The following is a 21,230-nucleotide window of genomic DNA, read 5'->3' as shown; positions in this document are numbered from 1 at the left end:
AGGCCCCCACGAGCGTGACGCGCGGGGGTCTGGGTGGGAGCTGTCCACTCGCCCGGGGTGCTGAATGCAGCAGCGGCGGCCGCGGCGCCGGCGGCGGAGATAGCTGAGAGACTCCCTCGCTGCAAGAACCTTGTTTCCAGTTCTCGGACGGTCAGCTCGCGGCCCCGCCACCTCCCTTCCAGCACCACCCCTTTGGGAACCGAGCCAGTGGGGGCAGCGGCGGGTGCTGAGCAACGGCGGAAGACGAGGCAACACCTGGCAGCCGCCTGGAATCTGATTTGCTTCCTCTCGGCTTTTATAAGAGATATATTTATATACGGTTTTGGGGAGTCGCGAGGACCAAGCTGGAGCCAAGTGCCGGCTGCCTCCCACCTCGGCCACACTGCTTCGCTCCCCCCTCCCCACCTTCAGCTGGCACCGCAAACAAGCCTTACCTCGTTGCATCTGCGAGGAGAGGTAGCAACAGCGAGCCCAGCCAGCCAGAGGCGGCGGAGAGGAGGAAGGGGCGGGTTGGGGGGGCAGAGAGCGGGCCGAGGCCGCCCTTGGTGGGGGTAGCGGGGGTAGAGCTGCCGAGCAGACCCGGCAGCCGCCCTCCTCCGCCCCCACCCTCCAGAAGCACTCTTGCCTGACTGAGAACCGAATTATTCCACTAGTATTATTTCATTTTTTATTACCCCCCCTCCTCACTCCCCAGCCGCCCCCACCCCCACGCCGGCCTCGCCTCTGGTTGCATGGCAGCGCTGCCCGGGCGCGGGGGCTCAGGGCTGGCCCCCAGGGAAGGGGGAGGAGGAGGAGGAACATGAAGGCCGGAGTCGCGACCGCGCCGGACGGCGGGCAGCAGCCAGAGGACGAGCCGGAGCAGCCCCCGCCCCGGAGACACCCGGACGCCGAACAGCAGTCGCCTCCGTCGCCGCAGCAGCAGCTGCGGGCGCGGGCCGACCCGGAGCCGGAGGAGGAGGGCGACCGCGACCCAGAGGAGGAAGAGGAGGAGAAGGCGAGGCCACTCGCCCGCCCGGACCTGCCTTTCTCTCGGCTCTTGCCCCTCTCCCGAAGGGACCTTTGATGGAACCGAGGGGAGGGGGCCACGGATTTGCCGACTGCAGCAGGGGTGGGCTGGGGGCTGCGATAATGTAACCACTCCTTTCTCCTGTTCTCTCCCACACTCCCCTCTCCTCTACCCCTATTCTCTGCTCCACCGCCCTCTCACCCCGGTACACACACCCTTCCTCTAGCCAGGATCTTCAAGCTCAGGAAGGAGGCGCCTCTGCAAGGGTTAAACGATCTTTTCTTTTTCTCCCATCCTTTTTCCTTCCCAAACCTCTATTTTACCTCCCTTCTCCTAATCGGCTTTCCCTTCTTCGGCGTAGCCTTTGGCTGCAGAGGCAAAGCACAAACCCCTAGCCCAGTTTCACCTGCAACAGCCCTCCCCCATCCAACTGCTCTCTTAAAAGCAACTCTGGTGCTTCTGGGGGTTAATTGCCCCAGTTTTCTGCCCAGGAGAATTAAAACTTCTCCCAATCTTCTCTCCTCCCCTACCTTGACTCCCCCAACCCCTACCACCTGAGAAAAACGATCTTTTCTCTCTCACACATGCAGTCCTCAATTCTTCATTGAGCTAGTTTTCTCTAAGCCCAGCTCAATTCACTCCAGATTTGATTTACAATTGTCCCCATCCTTTTACATAAAAGAAAGATTTCTCACTGCGTAGGAATTTGAGAAGAACCCAATAATCCTTTCCTGGGGAACTTTTAAACAATTCGACATTGATTTTAAGGCTCTAGTGGCCCCTCCACCACGCTTCTTCAATCCCTCTGCTCCTACCAGTGTCCTCAGGTCAAAGGCAGAAAGGAGACACACTGAACAAAGTTGGAGGTTGGGGTGGGTGTGTGAGGGCAAGAAAACCTTTTTTTGTTATTGGGCTTTCCAGGTGGAGTTCAGAACCAGTGACTCACACTTCTCAGTCCTGGGAGCAATTTATTTGCTACTTGGAGGGGTTGTAAGAAAAGCCAGTGAGAAAGCAGACTCCCCCCCACAACACAGATCCACTGTGGACCCCCAAACCTGTCCTGTTCCCCTCTTTTAAGACTCCAGCCACCCCTCTTGGGCTCTCTACTTCCACGGGGCACATGCTGATGCCCCTGTGTGGGCTGCTCTGGTGGTGGTGGTGCTGCTGCTGCGGCTGGTACTGCTGTGGATTGTGCGCCCCAGCCCCCCAGATGTTGCGCCACCAGGGTCTCCTCAAGTGCCGCTGCCGCATGCTCTTCAATGACCTGAAGGTTTTCTTACTGCGGCGCCCTCCTCAAGCGCCCCTGCCCATGCACGGCGACCCCCAGCCCCCCGGTTTGGCGGCCAACAACACCCTTCCGGCTCTGGGCGCCGGGGGGTGGGCAGGCTGGAGGGGCCCCCGAGAAGTGGTGGGCAGGGAGCCCCCTCCTGTGCCACCTCCACCCCCCTTGCCACCTTCTTCTGTGGAAGATGACTGGGGTGGCCCAGCCACAGAGCCACCTGCCTCGCTGCTCAGCAGTGCCTCCTCAGATGACTTCTGTAAGGAGAAGACCGAGGATCGCTACTCACTGGGCAGCAGCTTGGACAGTGGTATGAGGACCCCACTCTGCCGCATCTGCTTCCAGGGGCCAGAACAGGTGAGTCCCCTTTTCTCTTCTCCTGCTTCCTGTGGTATTTTCAGGTCTTGCAGATTGCTACTCGCCTGCTTGCCCTGGGGAATGGTTATGTTGTCTTTAGTATGAGGACTCTATGTTTAAGAGCCCTCATTGATGTTTCTTGTGGTTAAGTTTGCCCAATGAGTGTCTGGTTCCTGGTGGAGCCTGTTTGGTGGTTTGTTTGTGTTCTAGATTTTGCATTTTCCTTCCAATGCTACTGTCTCCAATTCCAACTCCAAATTTCACAAACATCCTCAGAATAGAAGTTCTAGAAACAACGGACTGAAGAAACTTGGTGGTACATTCACACTGGTTGCCAAGATATCCTTTTATCTAACTTGTTGTTAGTAACATTTCGTCTAGCCCATCTTCAGTCCCATATCCCAACTTCTTCCTGCTCTGAGAGTATGCCAAGATCTTGTTCTCTTTTCCTATTCTTATAGGTTGAAATCCAGTAAGCTTGTTCTTTTACTTTGGACAACTTCCTTTCATATCACATTGACATCCTCAGCATTATGTTCTAGCAACTGAGGAGGAAATGGAGAGGGATTCTAGGTCCAAGACTATATGGTTTGCTGAGACACTTCTTGGCAGACTCAAATTTTTCTATGTTGAAAACAGGCAGGTAAATGGGAATGAGAGTGAGTTTAAGAGACTGGTGTAGGCAATAAGGTATCTTGCTATTTCCCTTTTCAGACCTAAAAAGTGTATTGACTTAGAAAATCCCTTAAATGCTCCCCAACCAGGATAGGGATGCCAACTGTCACATGGACCAGAGCTTTCCCAAGTCTGGCAGGTTTTCCCTACCCTATTCATTCAGATTTTCACAGACACCTCTCCCAAGTTCACCTACAATCTAGTATTGGCAATGCTGGATAGCATGTGTACATTCTTCAAGAACCATAGAATGTGGCAACACTCTCCAAAGAATCCCAGATAGAAAGGCTCACACAGTCAGTGATGCTGGAGAAGGAGCATTCAATTGCAAGGTGGGCAAGGTTATGTGTTCGTATCAGCCACTTCTTCAATAGTTTCCTGAAGTGTGGGGAAGACTTCTGGATACTCCTCGAGGAAGTGGCAGTGGAGTAGGATGCCATGCCAGGCTTTGACTGGCTCTGGTTCTTGCTGAGGGTGTGCTCTGTAAGATGCAGGCTTAGCTGGCATTTTCATTCATTTTTCTTGCTTTGCTCTCAATGGACAAAGAACTTTAGGGACCAGTGATCCCTGGAGCTACAGCTTGGAATTATGAGGGGAAGTGATATAGATCTCAGTGTGAATAAATGTCTCTGAGAGGCTGGGAGCTGGGTTCTTCCACCTTAAGATTACCTAAGTATCCAATAAAGTGTTGTCCAGAGTTGAAAACTCCTGTTAGGAAAAATCCTCCAGAGTGCCTTCCCTTCAGTCTTTCTCTCTACTTCCAGCACCAGGCTCTGGCAGAGCTATGGGGTAGAGTGGCTCGGCTGACAATATGAGGGTGCCTCACTTTGATATCAGGATCTTGCCACCATCAAGTACTTCATACTTTCCAAAAGAAAGAATTATTTAGCTTCCTAAATTCCTAAGGCATTTCTTTTGTCTCCCATATGGGCTCAGGTCTGCATGTCACAGGGGCTTCTGAGAGTTGGCTTCTGGCAAGAGCACTCTTGTCTCTAGAAAACAGCAGGACTTGGAGGTGCCGTGGGATAATATTTCCCCCACTGTGTGAACTTTTCCAAATAGCTTTATGCCTCTGGGCTGCTTTTCCAAGTTACATGATTTGGAGACAACTTTTCATGTCTCCCCCTGCCCCATCTCCTTTCCTCAGAGGTGTGTTGGGAGAATCCAGGAGAAAACAAGTGTAAAAATATCTTGGAAGGAATTTATATATAATGAGCATGTATTTTGATAACAGAAGGCTGTATTTTATTGAAAAAAGAAAAAGAAAAAAATCATTGGCAATATTGTGAAATACCCTCATGTGATACAAGATCTGGTCAGAGGTTAGAAGCTTTCCTTTCTTGTTCATTATTTTGATGGTGTGTCGTAAATAAAGCATTGAATAAAAAAGCTAACACCAGTAAAGGAATGGGCTCTATTATGTGGGAGGATTAGGGGGCCATGTCTGCATTAAGACTGGATCAAATTAAGCACTTCCTGCATATGATTATTATGTTTTGGGGGTTTACCTTATCTGTGCAGGAGCCAAGAGGCTTTAATGGGATTGTGTTATAGTAGTAATAACAGCAATGTGAGTACTGCATTAGATGTGGAGAACACAGTTTCCCAGTTTCTTCTCATTTTTTTTTTTCACAGCATTTCTATGAAGGAGACAAAGGAGAGGAGATAAGGGAAACTCTAGAAAAGGAAGAGAGAGATAGAGGGGCAACAGCAGTGGAGGGGAGGGAGAAAGAGAGGGATAGAGAGAGAAGGAGGAGAAGGAGGAAAGGGGAGAGAGAGAGAGAGAGAGAGACATGCTAAAATTTCTGTGTTTTAGTTTCTGTTCAGGGAGAGAGCTGTCCAGCAATTGTCTACACATGGCCCTGGAGGAAATGTGGGCTGCAATCTTAGTAGCTGAATATCTTGGTATTATCTCTGCCCAAACAAAGGAATTAAGCAGACCCCCACCTCCCTGCTCCCCATCACCCCAATCATTTGCTACTGCTATAGGGGCTAAAGGACTGCCAAAAAATGAATATTTGATCTTTTCCTGCCAAGAGCTTACAATATTTGTGGTGAGGAACAGCAAGAGAATCCAGCTAGTTTCACCTTTGTACCTATCTACAAAGGACTTTGCATCCATTCATTGGTGTATGCATTTATTTGACAAATTTTTCAGGGCACCTACAGTGTGCCTGTTGCTGTTCCAGGCATGAGTATTCAGGAGTGAACAAAACAGATGAGATTTCTGCTCTCCTGAAGCTGACATTCTAGCAGAGACACAGAAATAGACAAGTAAACTAGTAAGTAAATAAGGTGATTTGAGTTCCGTGTGAAATTTAAAAAGGAAAATGAGTTAGAAAGGAATGAAAGGGAGGCAGTGGGAAAGGTACCACCACATTAGATAGGGTAATCAGGAAAAGCCTTCCTAAGAATGTGTCATCTGAGCTGACACCTAAATGATGAGAAGGGCCCAGCAATGCATAGGTCTAGGGGAAGAGCATTTCAGGTGAAGGAAATAGCATGTTCAAAAGCATGAATGTGAACGAGTTTAGCATGTTGGAAAAACAGAAGAGAAGACAGGAAGAGAGAGAGAGATAGGTATGAACACTTGCTTTGAGAACCTACTTGGCTCCATGCTAGAAAGCTACTGAGTAGCCTCTCTCCTCTCCACCATTCATTCATGTTGAGCAGGAGTCAGGACCCATGAGACTGTAGAACCAGAGTCCAGCTCACAACCTCCTCACTCTCCCTTTTTGGTTGAAGCTGCACTAGCCCACTTTGCGGGACAATGTACCATTGTGAGTAATCTGAACTCTCTGAAGCCAGATGGCCCCAGTTGGAGGCCTGAACAAGTTATATAGCCTGTCTGTGTCTTGGATGCCTCATTTGTAAAGATGGAATAATAATAATAGTCCCCATGTCGTACGATTATTCTGAGCATCAAATCAGTCAATACTATAAGAGCAGTGCCGTCATAGCATTTTGTTATTGTTATTACTATCTCAGATGCAAGAGAGTGCTGTTCCTGCCTTGTTTAAAAGGAAAAGTGTGCCCCAGCCCACAGGCTGTCAGGAAGCCACTATGATTGTGGCATGGATGTGGACTGTTTCTTGCAGATTTATAATGCTCTAGGCACAGAGCGGAGCTTGTCTGTTTCCATCATCAAAGTCTTTATTAAGCACCTACCTTTTGCCTGCTGTTCTGCTGGACAAGGTCCAGAGACATAGGGTAGATGTAGTCCTGCCCTCTGGGAGTGTCACAATCTAACCCAGACATCACAGGGGCTGATAGAGATCAAGAACACACAGACAGTGAGGCTGAGTGAATTATAGTAATATCAGGTACAAGAAACAGATGCATGTTTAAAAGCAGCTAGTGGGTGGGGTGCCTATTCAAAAAGACAAGTCGGGGAATTTGCCACTTTATCTACAGTTAGTTAGAGAAGGCTTCTCTATTGCTGCTGAAGACCAAGTGAGAAGAAATAGATTTAGGCTGTAAGGCTGAGGTTAGACAGATGGAAGCAGAAGAGATGTGTCCCCCACCCCCACACCTGACTGCCACGGTGGATTTTATCTTTGTGGAGCAACCTCCAGGCACTCCACACATGGATACCTTGAAAAGAGGTGAATCCGCCTCCCAGCTAGGCAGCTGTGGAGTGCCTAGCAGTGGGTACAAAGACGAAATCCACCACGGCAGTCAGAAGCTAGGGTGGGAGGCCACCTGTTCTGGCCCTGATGGAAAGTAGGACATGTATCTGGAAAAGTTTAGCAGGCTTTATCTGCCTTTTTATTCTTTCTGGGGTTGGCTTCCCTGGAGTTCTGCATTCAGAAGGGGCAATAATTGTATAGAATGGTCTAGTCAGTGTTTTGGTTAGTTGGGAATAAGCTATGGCTTTTCAGGGCTTGGGGAATCTGGAGATCCTAAGATGCAATAAGAACCTGGGAATGGAGCTCAAGTAGAGCATTTTAGAAGAGAGTTAAATGGTGTACTTACTCGTCTTAGTGCTATGGTTTGATTTTACATTTCTTTGTGTGGTTATTTAGTATCTGTCTTCCACAAAGAAGAGGCCCATCCCAAACATTTACAGGCCCTAGGGCAGGAGTCTAAATGGAAGCTCACATACCGTGTGCCAAAATATTTAAAAGTAGTAAATCCAGCTAACAAACTGTTAAACAAAATATATTTTATCTTCCTTTCCTGAAAAATACTCCTTCAAAACAACCTGGAAGACAGGTTTGAATTTAGAACTTTTAGATGTCTCTGGATTCTGTACTAGCCACATGGGGATAACTGTCCTTTGGTCTACAGGACATTCTGATTCTCTTTCCAATGCTGACTCTAGCCTGTACTAATGAGCCTTGGACCCACGTGTATGGACAGTCCTGCTGGCTTGTCCAAGCTCTGTCCATATCATCCCCAAAACAGTGGTGCCTTGCCCCAATCCCTGCCCTTGGGCCAAGGAGGGAACAGTTTATGGATCCAAAGAAGAGTCCTGCAGGTCCTGGGAGCAAGTTCATGGCTGTCTGGACAGGAATTCTAGGGTTCTGGGTAATTGGAGCATATTCCAGGAGAGAGGTGAGGTTCCTTGACCCTGCAGACTCCTCACACTGTGGGGAGAGGTGCAGCTGAAGGGGAAGAAGAGTGGGGTCCTCTAGAGCTAGGGGTTCTCTTGCCTGGGTCTAAGGGGGCACTGCAAAGAGACTATAAGATCCCTGGAGGAAGTGAACTATGTGTGTTCATTCATTGTTGGATCATCGGCTCTCATCCCAGTACCTGGCACTTGCTTCATGCTCTATGAGTATTTCTTGAAAGGACCAACCTCTGGAGCTCATCTAGTGGGCAGCTTCATAGGTAGGAGAACTGGGGAAAAGAGAACATTTAGGAAAAAAGCGGTGTCAAATGCCAAAGGTGTGCTCTGCAGAAGAAAGGGTCCACAGGGCAGTGCCTTCGATAGTGATAGAATTTCCAGGGAAGTAAACTTGGGTTTCACTATTATACAAACTTTCTATCAAAGTTGTCCCAAGATCTTATAGGCTGCCTTAGAAGGAGGATCTTATGAGGACTTGGGACTAGATAATCCTCAAGATCCCTTCTGAGCTTGGGAGTTGGAATTCATAAATAAGATCATTTTGGGGTCCGGGAGATTTTTAATCTAAGCAAAAAGAGATGATCCCCTCACCCTCTCCAATTCAAGGGGTCATCTCATATCAGGACATCTAGGCCCAGTAAACATGTTACATGGCATATACAAATATATCTTCAGCAAAGATTGGAGAGAACAGTCTCTGTCCTGTGTTCATAGAAATCCTAAGGTGTTGCCAGCCACATCGTTGCTGCAATTGTAAATTTTCGCCATGCACACACCATGATGGGAGAGCAAGCCCTTCGTGGCCAATAGGCAACAGACACCATTATGGACCCAAGGATACAAACCCATCCTGGGAAAGGGTGAGCCTATTTACCTCCAAGAGTTGTGAGCTTTCAGTTCCTACTTCTGTCAGTCCTGATCCTACTTAAATTGGAAGCTCCAAGAACCTTTTCTTCACTCAAGGCTCTTACCAAAGCTCTAATTCTCTATTGGGAGATAAGGTAAGGATGTTAAAACCCCACCACAGGGTTACAGGCTATTTCACAGATACAGCTATCTTACATGCACACACTTGCTCACGCACAAGCACGAATACAACATCGAATGCATCTGTCTCACTTTCACAGGCAGAACTGGGAATGAGAGGAGGGGAGATGCTTATGTCTTGACAGTTGTGAAGCAGTTCTCTAATCAATTGTTTGTAAGATTCTCTACACAGTGTTCAGTTCGTAGTAAACCTTCACTTACCAGCATCAGCTTGGGGTGAGTTGACCAGTTTATTGGATGTGGCTTCTAGCTGAGGCCCCTATTGAGAAAGTTACTTAAGGCTAGCAGGGCAGGAAGTTATGAAATATGGATTTCAGGAGAGGCTGGGAGAGAAAAAGGAGAGATACTGGGACTCTCTCTTTCTCCTCTCTTTCTGCCCCTTTTTCCAGCTGGTATGCTGGAAAAGCCCAGCTGTGGCCTGTGAGATGGGGGAGGGAGAGGAGGCTGGAGGGAGAGGAGACACTTAAAGGAGTGTGGGAATGAGCGAGCTGCTGCTTGTTTGCTGGGAAGGAAGCCAAGTTGGAAGTGAGCCTGGATGTAAAGGAGCTGGCAAGAAAATACTGTATGGCCCAAGCTGCATACCATCCCCCTCCTGAGATGCATCATATATAAGCCAGAGTTTACATGTGCATATAGTACACATTTGATACCTCCTTCAGTGTATGGTAAAAGCAAAGGTGAGGTGTACCCAGGGCTGACTGTCTCATGACGAAATAGCAAAATTGAGTAAGTTACAATTTAAAATCCAGGTAGATGCAAATTGTCAGGGAAAGAAAGGGGGGAGTTTCCAAGTTTCCAAATATAGGTTCTATCCAAATCTGTGATCCAAGAATGACCTCATGCCCCACAAGGGGGAAACAAGGGCCCCAGTCCTGAACCCAGAGAATTGTACTCATGAGGATTTTTTCAGGACCTGTCCATAGAGATGTTGAGAAGGACAGATCAAATTATTTTTCTCCTTTATGGAAAGATTGTTTTGGATGTGGTTGAATAGAATCAACATCAGTGTCTGAAAGAACCCTCTTGAAGCCACCCCAGTGGCTAGCATAGGGCTCTGCATACAGTAGGGACTCATTATTTGCTAATCCTTTCCCCCTGCTACTCGCACATGTTCATTCCAGATTAATAGTGCTATCTTTGGTTCCTAGTATATGTGTGGTAGAAGACATATTTGTGTGTGTGTATAAACGAAAAGGCCAAGCAACGGGGGTATGGATGAACCCTTGCAATCTCATCCAACCTCATTTTCTGTTTCTATAATGACAAATAGCAATGATTCTTGTCCTGGTAATCATAGTGATCATTATCTTGGCTTGAGACTATTTGGCCAGCATGCATTTCCTTATTCTATTGCAGAATGATGGGAAGAACATGGGCTTTGAAGTCCAAAAGACATGGATTTCATTCCCATTTGGGACCCTTCCCAGCTGAGTGGTCTTGGGCAACTTATTTAACCTCCCTGGACCTAGATTTTATTGTTTATAAAACAGAGATAAAATACTGAGTTTGAACACTTGTAAGGAATTGACATGATGCATTAAAGATCTAGGCACATAACAGCTGCTAATTGAATGAGAGTGATATTTACCCCATCCCACCAGTGTGTCTCAGAGACCTGGAATGGAGTCCCCAGATCACACTGTTGCTTTTCCTACTACCCTCTCTCACTGGAGTCTTTGAAAAGTCAGATGTCTAAGGCTATGCTTCCATCACAGTAAACCCCAAGCTGTTTTTGTGACTGACAATCAGGGATGCATGTTTTGGACCAGCCTCTGTTTAGCACATTTTCTGCCTCTGTGTTGTCTGATTCAGCTGAACTCTGTCCTCTCTTCCTTGGATCCCTCACTCCCAACATAGTTGTCTTTATCCATCTCCATCATCACCAGGTCCCTGACAGATCTTTATTAAGCAGCACTCTCTGCTTGGCAGGAACTATGTAGAAAGACACTTTCCTGGACTTTGAGTCCCCAGAGGTCAGGGGCAGACCATGCATTCAGACAAGCATGCAGAAGTTGCAGAGGAAACACTTGCCCAATATGTAACAGCAAGGGATTTGCATTGAGGGTCCTCCTTGGACTAGTGTTTCTGAAAGCCTGGGATGGGATGGACAGCCCCAGACAGACATGATGTTAAATAACGTTGATCCCCAGGTAAGAATGTTGTTCCCTTTTCAGTCTGCTCTTATGCTTCATGATTATGTCTAGGAGAAAATCTCACCATAGTGATAATATGTCTTTAACACCCTTCTAGTGGTGTCAGTCTGCTTTATAAACAAAGAAAGAAGGCATTAATCTCAGAGTCTGGACATGCACTATTTTAGCTAGAATATCTCACCTTGTTTTGTTTATATTTGTATGTGTCTATTCTTTTTTTTAATGGGCTTCATTTTTTTAGAGCAGCTTTAGGTTCACAGCAAAATTGAACAGAAAGTACAGAGAGTTCCCATGTACTCCCTGCAACACCACCATCAACATCCCATACTTTGGCCAGGCACAGTGGCTCATGCCTGTAATCCCAGCACTTTGGGAGGCTGAAGTGGGAGGATCATTTGAGCCCTGGAATTTGAGACGAGCCCTGGAATTTGAGACCAGCCTGGGCAACATAGTAAGACTGCATCTCTACAAAACAAAACAAAAGCAAAAAAAATTCCACCAGGGTGGAACATTTGTTACAACTGACCCTACATTGACACATCATTATCACCCAAAGTCCATAGATTACCTGAGGGTTCACTGTTGGTATCGTACATTCTAAGGGTTTTGGCCAATATATAGTGACATGTATCCACCATTATGGTATCATACAGAACGGTTTTACTGCCCTAAAAACCCACTGTGCTGCACCACCTATTCATCCCCCTGCTTCCACTCCCGATCTCCCGGCAAAATATTTGGCCTTTTCCAGGATGTCATATAGTTGGAATCATACAGTGTGTAGCCTTTTCAGATTGGCTTTTTCACTTAGTAATATGCATTTAAACTTCCTCCATGTCTCAGTGTCTTTTTGTGGTTGATAGCACATTTCTTCTTAGCGCTGAATAATATTCCATCACATGGATGTCCCAGAGTTTGTCTATTCTTTTTATGGCAAATGGTACCAGTTTTTTCATTTATGGCAGTGACAAAAAGTCTCCCTTAGAAATAAATTTATTGAAATAGAAATGTGAGACATTTAAAGGCAAATGTTAAGTTTGAAGAAAATAATAGTATAAATGGTACATGAATACATCAAAAAGTATAAGTGACTGAAGTTATTCTGACCTGGCTACAATTTAAAGTAGTTTTGAAATATCTGTGGACATCAAGAAGTGCTTCAGGAAGGGAATGATACGTGGAGTCCCAGGCTGTGATCCCAGGGTAGTGCCCTGGGATCTGCATTTTCAATCTCTGACTTTGAGAATTCCAAAGTAGGTGATTACTTCAGGAATACCGTGTATTAGTAGGAAATCAAGTGGGGAGAAGAAATGTGTCCACCAGACCTGAGGTTCTGGAACAAGGAACAGAGGTGTGGGCCCTGGAGGAGGAGAGGAGAGTTAGTTGGGAGGGTATGATATAATCAAAAATGCAAGTTCAGTCATTCAGCGCTGGCAGAGTTCAATTAATAAGAGCAAGATCTGCTATGAAGAAAGTGACTTTCTATTCCAAAGCTAGCTTAGGGGAAGAAGTACAGGTTTCTTGCTTTAAGGGTACTACTTCATTTTTAGAGCAGAAAGCAGGTGCTTTTAGAAGGGGTCTCAGCGTGAAAGGCACATAGTGGAGGAAGCAAGCAGGTAGAGGTCTGCATAACTCATTTCAGTGCCTTACCTACTGGGTGGTCAAGCTGGTGACTGCTGGCACCTTCATGAGCAGAACTAGACTGAAAATGTGACTGAAGCTTTCCAGGTGGGAGAGAGTTTTGTAGTGGGCATACTTGGGGTTGTAGATTGACTGTTGTCTCTTGAGGCAACCTCCTGGTGGGTGAGTTCCACTCAAGCTTCTTAACACATAGTTAGGTGAACTTGCCCTGTAGGGAAAGCCTGATGAAGAGGAGGTAAAAAGCTGTAATTGCCTTTCTAAAGGACTAAGTAGGAAGTGGGGAATAGGGGGAAACAGAGAAAAAAGAAGAGGAAAAAATAATAAAAATAATAATTCATTCTCTTTTTTGTAGAAAAATGGGGGTACTTGGCTACAACAGGACTATGTGACTAGGAAAGAAGAGGCATGTGTCACCCATGGCAGAGGTAGGAAGGGATGCCTCTTACATCTGTCTTCTCCCCTGCCTCAGGGATCTGAGAACTATAAATCCTAGATGGGATAGCTGCAAGATGGAAAAGTCTGACCGACATGGGCTCTGACATGAAGGAAATGCTAACTTTGATTGTGTTAAGACACTGAAGCTTGGGGGTTTGTCTGTTACCCAGCTAATATTAATTTCCCTGACTAATACAACCATAAATTCCCACTCCTGAATTATGTTCTGAGGGTATTCTTGAGTGAAGCCAAATCTGGGGCTTGCTTCCCATTTCTCCCCATTTGGTTTCCTTACCCTAGGTCCCAGAGCAGGGCAACAGATGTTACACAGCTCCATCCCTCACAGCTCACTAAGTCCCAACAATGAAGTGTTTCCGCTCAGGAATGACATATCACTTTTGCCTACAACTGCCTGGCTGGATCTAGGAACATGGCTCTGCCTAACAGCAATAGGGGTGGGGAGTATAATCCTTCTGGGTACCAGCAAAAAGATGAAGGCTTTTTTTCCAGAGGTGGGTGAGTTCTAGAAGTCTCTACCTCAATAAAGGTAGAGGGAGTGAATGAATGAGAAAACACATGACAAGCTTTTAGAACACCACTTGACCCACATTAAGCATGCAATAAGTATTCCTAGTTATTGTTCTTATTTGCTCTTTTATAAAAAGAGGAGGTTGTGCTCTGGAATATCCGCGCTGCTTCTAGTTCTGCTGTCCTCGTTTATGCCTTATCATGCCCCAGTCACACCTGGGACTGATATAAATCCAATTCCTCCTTCCATCTATAGCAGATGGCTCCCTAGAAGAACGGTCTAAAAACTGGACATTAAAGGCTGAAAAGGGAAAAGAATTTGGGAAATAGAAAATGAAGACTGTTCCTGGCATAAGGACAATGAAAGCAAGGAGTCAGAGATGCTTTTGGAGAAAATTAGCAAGGTTGATAAGAACACAGGCTTGTAGAGTCAGGCAGAACTGCTTTCAGATCCCATTGTTACCGTGTAGTAGATGTGTGTCTTTGGGCAAGTCACTTATAGACTCAGAATCTTAATTTCCTCCACTGTAGAATGGCAATGATAATAATAGTACCTGTTCCAGAGGTGGTTGTGAGGTTAACTGATATAATGAATGCAAAAATCTTAGCATAGTGCAGAATAGAAACATACAATAAAATCACAAACATACATTAAACATTAGTGCTTGGTGTTTTTGTCTGACCTCACAAGCTCTCTATTGTTTTCTTCAAACTTTGAAAATTTCTGCCTTGGACTGTGTCTGATTGCGGGCTGCTGACCTCAGGAGGAGCTGCCATAATATTATCTGTCAGGAGTAGATGAAACTAAATATACCCAACCATTGCCTGTAGCTAAATAAAATGATCTCACAGATATACTTACTATTTTTCAAAGATATATGGAACAAACTCAAAAGCATCCTTCAATTTACTGTAGCTTGTCAATAAATATATTCTCAAAGAGATACTTCAAGTATAACTACAGTCATTTGTTTGTGATACTTTTTGAATGTTAAAAAGAGTCTAATTAGAGAGATTTTATAAAATAACTGGCCAGTACTTTCCAAAGTCTCAACATCGTGAAAGATATAAAATGAAGGCCGGGCATGGTGGCTCATGCCTTTAATCCCAGCACTTTGACTGACTAAGGCGGGAAGATTGCTTGAGCCCAGGAGTTTGTGACCAGACTAGGCAATATAGTGAAACTTTGTTTCTACAAAAAATTTAAAAATTAACCAAGCATGGTGGTACAAGCCTGTGGTCCCAGATACTCAGGGGACTGAGGTGGGAGGATTGCTTGAACCCAGAGGCAGAGGCTGCAGGGAGCCATGATGCACTACTGCACTCCAGCCTGGGTGACAGAGCAAGACCATGTCAAAAAAGTGTGTGTGTGTGTGTGTGTGTGTGTGTATAAAAGTGTACATACAGAATGATGGGGAACTATCTCAGATTGGAAGAGTCTAAGGTGATATAACAATTAAATACAATGTATAATCTGGATTGGATTCTGGACCACATAAAGGACATTAGTGGGACCCTCAGTGAAATTCAAATAAGATCTGTAGATTAGTTAATAGTCTTGTATCAATGTTAAGTTCCTAGTTTGGGTCATTGTTCTATGGTTATATGAGATTTAACCTTTGGGGAACTTGGGTGAAAGTCATGTGAGAAATCTTTGTGCTATCTTTATAATTTTCTTTTTTTTTTGAGACAGAATCTTGCTTTGTTGCCCAGGCTGGAGTGCAGTGGCACGATCTCAGCTCACTGCAACCTCCGCCTCCCAGGTTTAAGTAATTCTCCTGCGTCAGCCTCCCTAGTAGTTGGGATTACAGGGGCCCACCACCACGCCCAGCTAATTTTTATATTTTTAGTAGAGACGGGGTTTCACCATGTTGGCCAGGCTGGTCTCAAACTCCTGACCTCAAGTGATCCACCTACCTCGGCCTCCCAAAGTGCTGGGATTACAGACGTGAGCCACTACGCCCGGCCTATTTTTATAATTTTAAAAATAAGTTTAATGTTATTTCAAAATGAAAAGTTAAAAAATAAAAATAAAAGGGAAGAGGCTTTTCAGACTTGGAATAATTGCGAGTTACCAGTATAGCAAAAAGAGCATAGATCTGCTGGTTAGAAAAACCTGTATTAGAATCCAGGCTCTAGCATTTACTAGCTGTGTGGCTTTAGGCAAATCAATTAAATCCTCCGAACTTCAGTGTTCTCTATCTGTCACAGGGAGCTAATGAAAATAAATATCTCATAGAATAGTGTGGAATTTAAGAAGACAATATGTAGCACAGTGCATGAAATGGGCTCCTGAGAAGTATTAGTTCCCTTTCTGGTCTTTCCTTCCCCGTCTGTCCAAAGCAGATGATAAACATGCTTCAGGCAGTTCCTCAGGTATAAGTATACTGCATGCTTTGAGATTGACAGGAGGGACACCTGAGCAGTGCAGTGTTGAGTGGGCAGGAAAGTTTCCCCAATATGGGCCCTTCAGCATCTAAACAGAGTTAATGATCATCAGCACAAACAGCATTGGCCATTGTGCAGTGTTCTTGAACACTTCTTAACCTGACACCACCAAAAAAGTGCCTTCTTCACATATTGAAGGAATGTGGGTTGTATATTTTGATTTATCCCGTGGTGATCCCTCTAGGAGCCACAGATTTAAGCCTCTGTGGAGCAAAAAGAGCTTTCTAGTCCTGGGGCTGTCAGTTCTTCGACTGGTTTGGAAAACAAGTGCCAAAACCAGCCAGCGGCAGGTGAATGAGTGTAGGCAGCCGGTGAGGGTGCAGAGGTGTCCCTTCTGTTGTATGTGTGCTTGTGGGTAGGAGGGAGGGAGAAGATTGAGGGGTTGGGGGAGTAGGCTGGGTCTGCATGAAATGCAACTTTTTAACACAAAAGAAAAAAGGCACTCCAGGGGTTGGCCCATTTGGCTGCTCTAGCCTTTTGTGCATCTTTGTTCCAGGGAGAACCCAGAGGGTCTGGTCTTTGAAAAGTCAATGCAGACATTCTGTGCAATACTTGCTGCCTTATTTCTGGCTTTTTGACATCCATTACGCATTTGCCTGCAAAAAAATAAAAAATCAGTTTGAGTATCAGAAAGAGTACGTGATGTGATTTCAAGGACTTTCCACCCCCAACCAAAGACCAAAAAACAAAAAAAAATCCACTTATTGGGAAGTGACCCTAGAGAGAGGTTCCTCCCAATTTAAATTAATTTTTATTCTTTCTACAAATGCAAGTCAAGTAAAAAAGTGTGTCTTTGACATGAGGCTGGAATTTGCTTCAAAATAATCCAGTGACTATAAGTAAAACAAGACTGATTTTGCGTGTCCTTGCTGAAGGTGGGTGCTGGGTACATGGGGGGTTTATTCTAATTTTCTCTCTACTTTTATATGTGCTTGAAAGTTTCCATATTGTTTGGTTAATAAGAAGATTATAAAAATACAAGTGTTAGGGCCGGGCGCAGTGGCTCACATCTGTAATCCCAGCACTTTGGGAGGCCGAGGCGAGTGGATCACTTGAGGTCAGGAGTTCAAGACTAGCCTGACCAACATAGTCTCTACTATAAAATACAAAAATGAGCCGGGTGTAGTGGCACATGACTGTAATCCCAACTACTCGGGAGTCTGAGGCAGGAGAATCACTTGAACCTGGGAGGTGGAGGTTGCAGTGAGCCAAGATCGCGCCACTGCACTCTAGCCTGGGTGACAAAGTTAGACTCCGTCTCAGAAAAAAAAACAAAAAAACCAAAAAACAAAAAAACAATTATTAAATAAGTTTCACAAACAGGCAGGTGGAATTAGCTGAGAGTAGACAAGACAGCTTTGGGCACAATTATGCTGAGGACCAGAGTCGAAGACAGAGAGGACCTGAGTGAGTCCCACCAGGTATTCACCAGTCTTGCTCAGTGAGGGGAATCAACTTGATGACCTCTTAAGGGATCCTCCATCCCCCAAGGTCATGATTTAGAGATGAAAATGTCCTGTCATCCATTTCCTTTCTAGTCCCCCTGGTCTAGTGGCAGCAAAAGGATCAGTGACCATTCACTCAGTAGAGGTTGAGTGAACACCACTGGGTGTCAGGCCCCAGGAATGCAGAGATAAGATGGGGAGCTCAGAGTCTAGTGCAAGAGACTGGTGTGCTGAGAACAACCACAAGACATAATGAGTGCCGTGGACCAGGGTTGCATATGTTGTGCTACAAAACCACACAGGAGGGGTAACTAGTGATGCCTGGGAAAGCTGGAGAAGGACCCCACGTGGGCTTGCCCTTGAGTGGTTGAGTAAGAATGAGTAGGTGGAGTCAAGGCAGTTAAGGGAATTCTCCAGGTGGAAATGCATGCCAAAATATGGCAATAAAAGACTAACCCTGATTCTCTTCATCAGAAATGTATTCCTTCCTATTCAGCCTAATCCTGTCTCTCTCTCACTGCATTTCAAATTGCCCTCTGTGCTTTAAGACCCAGAATGCGGGGTAGGGTGCAGAGATGGGAGAGATGTGCTTACTCCTCTTTAGCAACTAGTCCTCTTAAGCCCAGCCTTTCTGTGGTTGGTCCTAATGACCTTTCTGTAATAGCAGTCTAGAAGTCTGGATGTGCTTGGAGGCGCCTGCCTGGGAACAGGAACTCCACAACAGCCATCTTGGTTGATTGAATGGAGTTTTTCTCTGGAAGCCATCAGAGGGTCTGGAAGAAACCTTGTGGGTTCAGAAGCTTCCTTATTTTCCAACACATGCAGAGCCACTAGCTCATGTTTCTATGGTGGGAGGGAAGAGTAGGCATTGTTTTCCTGATCTTTAGAAGTGAGAAACGGGAGGCCAGGCACGGTCGCTCATGCCTGTAATACCAGCACTTTGGGAGGCTGAGGTGGGCACATCACTTGAGGTCAGGAGTTTGAGACCTGCCTGGCCAACATGGCAAAACCCTGTCTCTACTAAAAATACAATAATTAGCTGGGTGTGGTGGCAGGCACCTGTAATCCCAGCTACTCAGGGGGCTGAGGCAAGAGAATCGTTTGAACCTGGGAGGTGGAGGTTGCAGTGAGCTGAGATCGCGCCACTGCACTCCAGCCTGGGCAACAGAGTAAGACTCCATCTCAGAAAAAAAGAGGAAGAAGAAAAAGAAGAAGAAACTAGGACCCAGAGAGGTGAGGGGACATGTTCAAGGTGGAAGGCAAATCCCTAAGCTGATATTTCCTATTCTCAGACTAGAAAATATCAGTGAATACATCTGCACCTTTCAGGAGAAACAAATTCTTCCTTTTTTCACCCCCTTTCCAGCCTCAGAGCTATTCATCTATTCACTTCCTACATATTAATATATTGTAGTAAAGGATTAATTTGCCAGAATGTTTAGAGAATGGAAGAGATCAAAGAGAATGGGTGGGAGTTTATGGTTAATTTGATTTTCTAGTGAATTTGGGGCTAACCCCTATAAGTTTTATTTCAGTTTTATTGTTGAAAGTCTTTATAAAATGTGAGGCTACTTGGCAGTGCATTTGAACATCGCCTCAATTTTTTTTTTTTTATGTCGAAGTGTTGTCGTTTGAAGTTAGGCTCCGTGGTTAGAAAAGGCACAGGAAATGAAGTTCTAGCTTCACAGACCACAGGATATCTTGCAGAAGCTGGTGGGTGGCTTTTATTTAAACTGTGATATCAACTTGTTTTATCTTTCTCCCACACAAGGGGAATAAAATCTCTAGTTCATCCATTCTGCAAATATTTATTGAGCAGCTGCTTTGTGCCAGAACTGCATGAGGATTCTGGGTACCATGGTGAATTGGAACACAGTTCCTGTCTTCTTGGTGCTTTGCCAGTCTTGTGACTGCAGGGCTGGAATTAAGATACAGTATGGTAAGGACTGAGGACTGCTCAAGATGCTGTGGGAGGGCAGGCTTGAGGAGGGTCAGGGATGGCTTCTTACAAGATGAGGTATCTATGGCAGACCTGAATTTAGCCAAGAAAAGAGAGTGGAACGCACTCCAGGTCGAAGGAGGAGCTTTTCCAAAAGCACAGAGGGGCCGGGCATGGAGGTTTATGTCTGTAATCCTAGTACTTTGGGAGGTCAAGGTGGGAGGCTGGCTTGAGCCCAGGAGTTCAGGACCAGCCTAGGGCAACATAGTGGGACCTGTCTCTATTAAAAAAACAACAACAAAAGCAAAAGCTCAGAGGGAGGAAAGAAATGTCACCCCTGGGAGGAAGGGAAAGGCCCACTTTGCTTCCATACACAAGCACTCACTCATCCTCCTTTCTCTGCACACTCACCCTGGGCAGTAGAATTGTGTCAGCCTCCCTGGAGCATCTGCTGGGGCAGTTGAGTTTCCCTTGACTTGGGAGCTCCATCTGTGCAGGCCCTGGCCTAACCCAGCCTGGCTTCCACCAGGAGGCTGCCTTACTTAGCCCACTTGAGGAAGGGAGACACAGGAGTCCCTCCATTTGGGGTGATCACTATGGTAACAATCACGTCAGGTTGCTGGGGACTGAAACAGGTGGACAAAGGGGAGTACAGAAGCTCCAAACCCCTGGACATGCCAAGGTCCCTCCAGTGTGGTTGGCAAGTCGGATCTCTTTCAAGGCTCATGCATACTTTTATTCCAGATCTTTTACCTAGAGGCCATTTTCTGGACAGAGAGCCAAAAAAAATGTCAGAAATGCAGCACATACCCCATAGTTTTCTCAGCACTCAGAATTATCTAGTCCTTCCCATTATTCTGCGTTTGCTCGTACCTGTAGGGATCTGGTAGATGCACAACCAAGGTACTATATTTGCCTTTTTTTTGTCCTTTTAAAATTAATCCCCAGGTGCCATCAGCATTATTACTACCTACCCTCATGCTGGAAAGGGTTAACAGGTTCTGTTATTTATAGAATAATGCACTTTTAGAAAGGGACTTTCCTTCATCCTTGAGATGAGTCAGTCAAAGTCTAGAGAGGTTAAGTAAGGTGTTTGTGTTACTGTCATGCACAGATGCTGTGCTAGCCATAGCCATAGCCATATCGTCATAAACAAAACAGACAAGGCCTCCACTCTCATGGAGCTTACAGCCTAGAAGTGAAGTCCAGCAGAACTGTGGGTCCTCGGCTCATGATAGTGGTCCTGATGGCCTTGGCCCCTTGGCTGAACTGCAACAGCTTCTTCTTTTTATTATTTTAAAATTTATTTTATTTATTTATTTTTTAAAGGCTAGTCAAGTGAAGCAGTGGGGGTGGAAAAGGAACAAAGAAATTTGTAACTGGTTGTGATCAGTTATTTGTAAATACCACTGCACTTGGACCAGCCAAGCTTCTTGGCATAGTTCTGCTTGCAGCTCTTGCATTCCCTCTGCTGATAAGCCTTCAGCCTCTTGTAAAGGGTTGTCAATTTCTTGATCAACTTTCATGTCCTTTCTCCACTACATTTCTGCTTCAGATATCCAAGATGTCCTTTTCTTTGCGCGTGGTGATGCCTGGCATGCAGTGGGACTCCCAGTGGCAGTAATGTCTGTTCTTTGCATGTTTCCACTCTAGAAACTATTCACTCTGAATAAACAATTACAGTTGAGGTAAGTGCAATGGGCAGAA

At 45.7% G+C, this 21,230-nt stretch overlaps 1 protein-coding gene across 1 annotated transcript in view; it reads left to right on the top strand.

Annotated features, from left to right (window-relative positions):
• The first annotated feature begins 324 nt into the window (after positions 1 to 324).
• MARCHF4 (membrane associated ring-CH-type finger 4) overlaps positions 325 to 21,230 on the top strand; it is a 110,465-nt gene continuing 89,559 nt past the window's right edge. Inside the window, exon 1 of the mRNA XM_054478949.2 lies at positions 325 to 2,642. Within this exon, the coding sequence (XP_054334924.1) occupies positions 2,127 to 2,642 (516 nt within the window). The 5' untranslated portion in view covers positions 325 to 2,126. The remainder of the gene's footprint in view (positions 2,643 to 21,230) is intronic.

This window comes from Pongo pygmaeus, chromosome 11, assembly GCF_028885625.2.
Source record: "Pongo pygmaeus isolate AG05252 chromosome 11, NHGRI_mPonPyg2-v2.0_pri, whole genome shotgun sequence".
In the NCBI taxonomy this organism is placed as follows: domain Eukaryota; kingdom Metazoa; phylum Chordata; class Mammalia; order Primates; family Hominidae; genus Pongo; species Pongo pygmaeus.
Note: the sequence above shows the minus strand (reverse complement) of the source record. Positions and strands in the feature narration are given on the sequence as shown.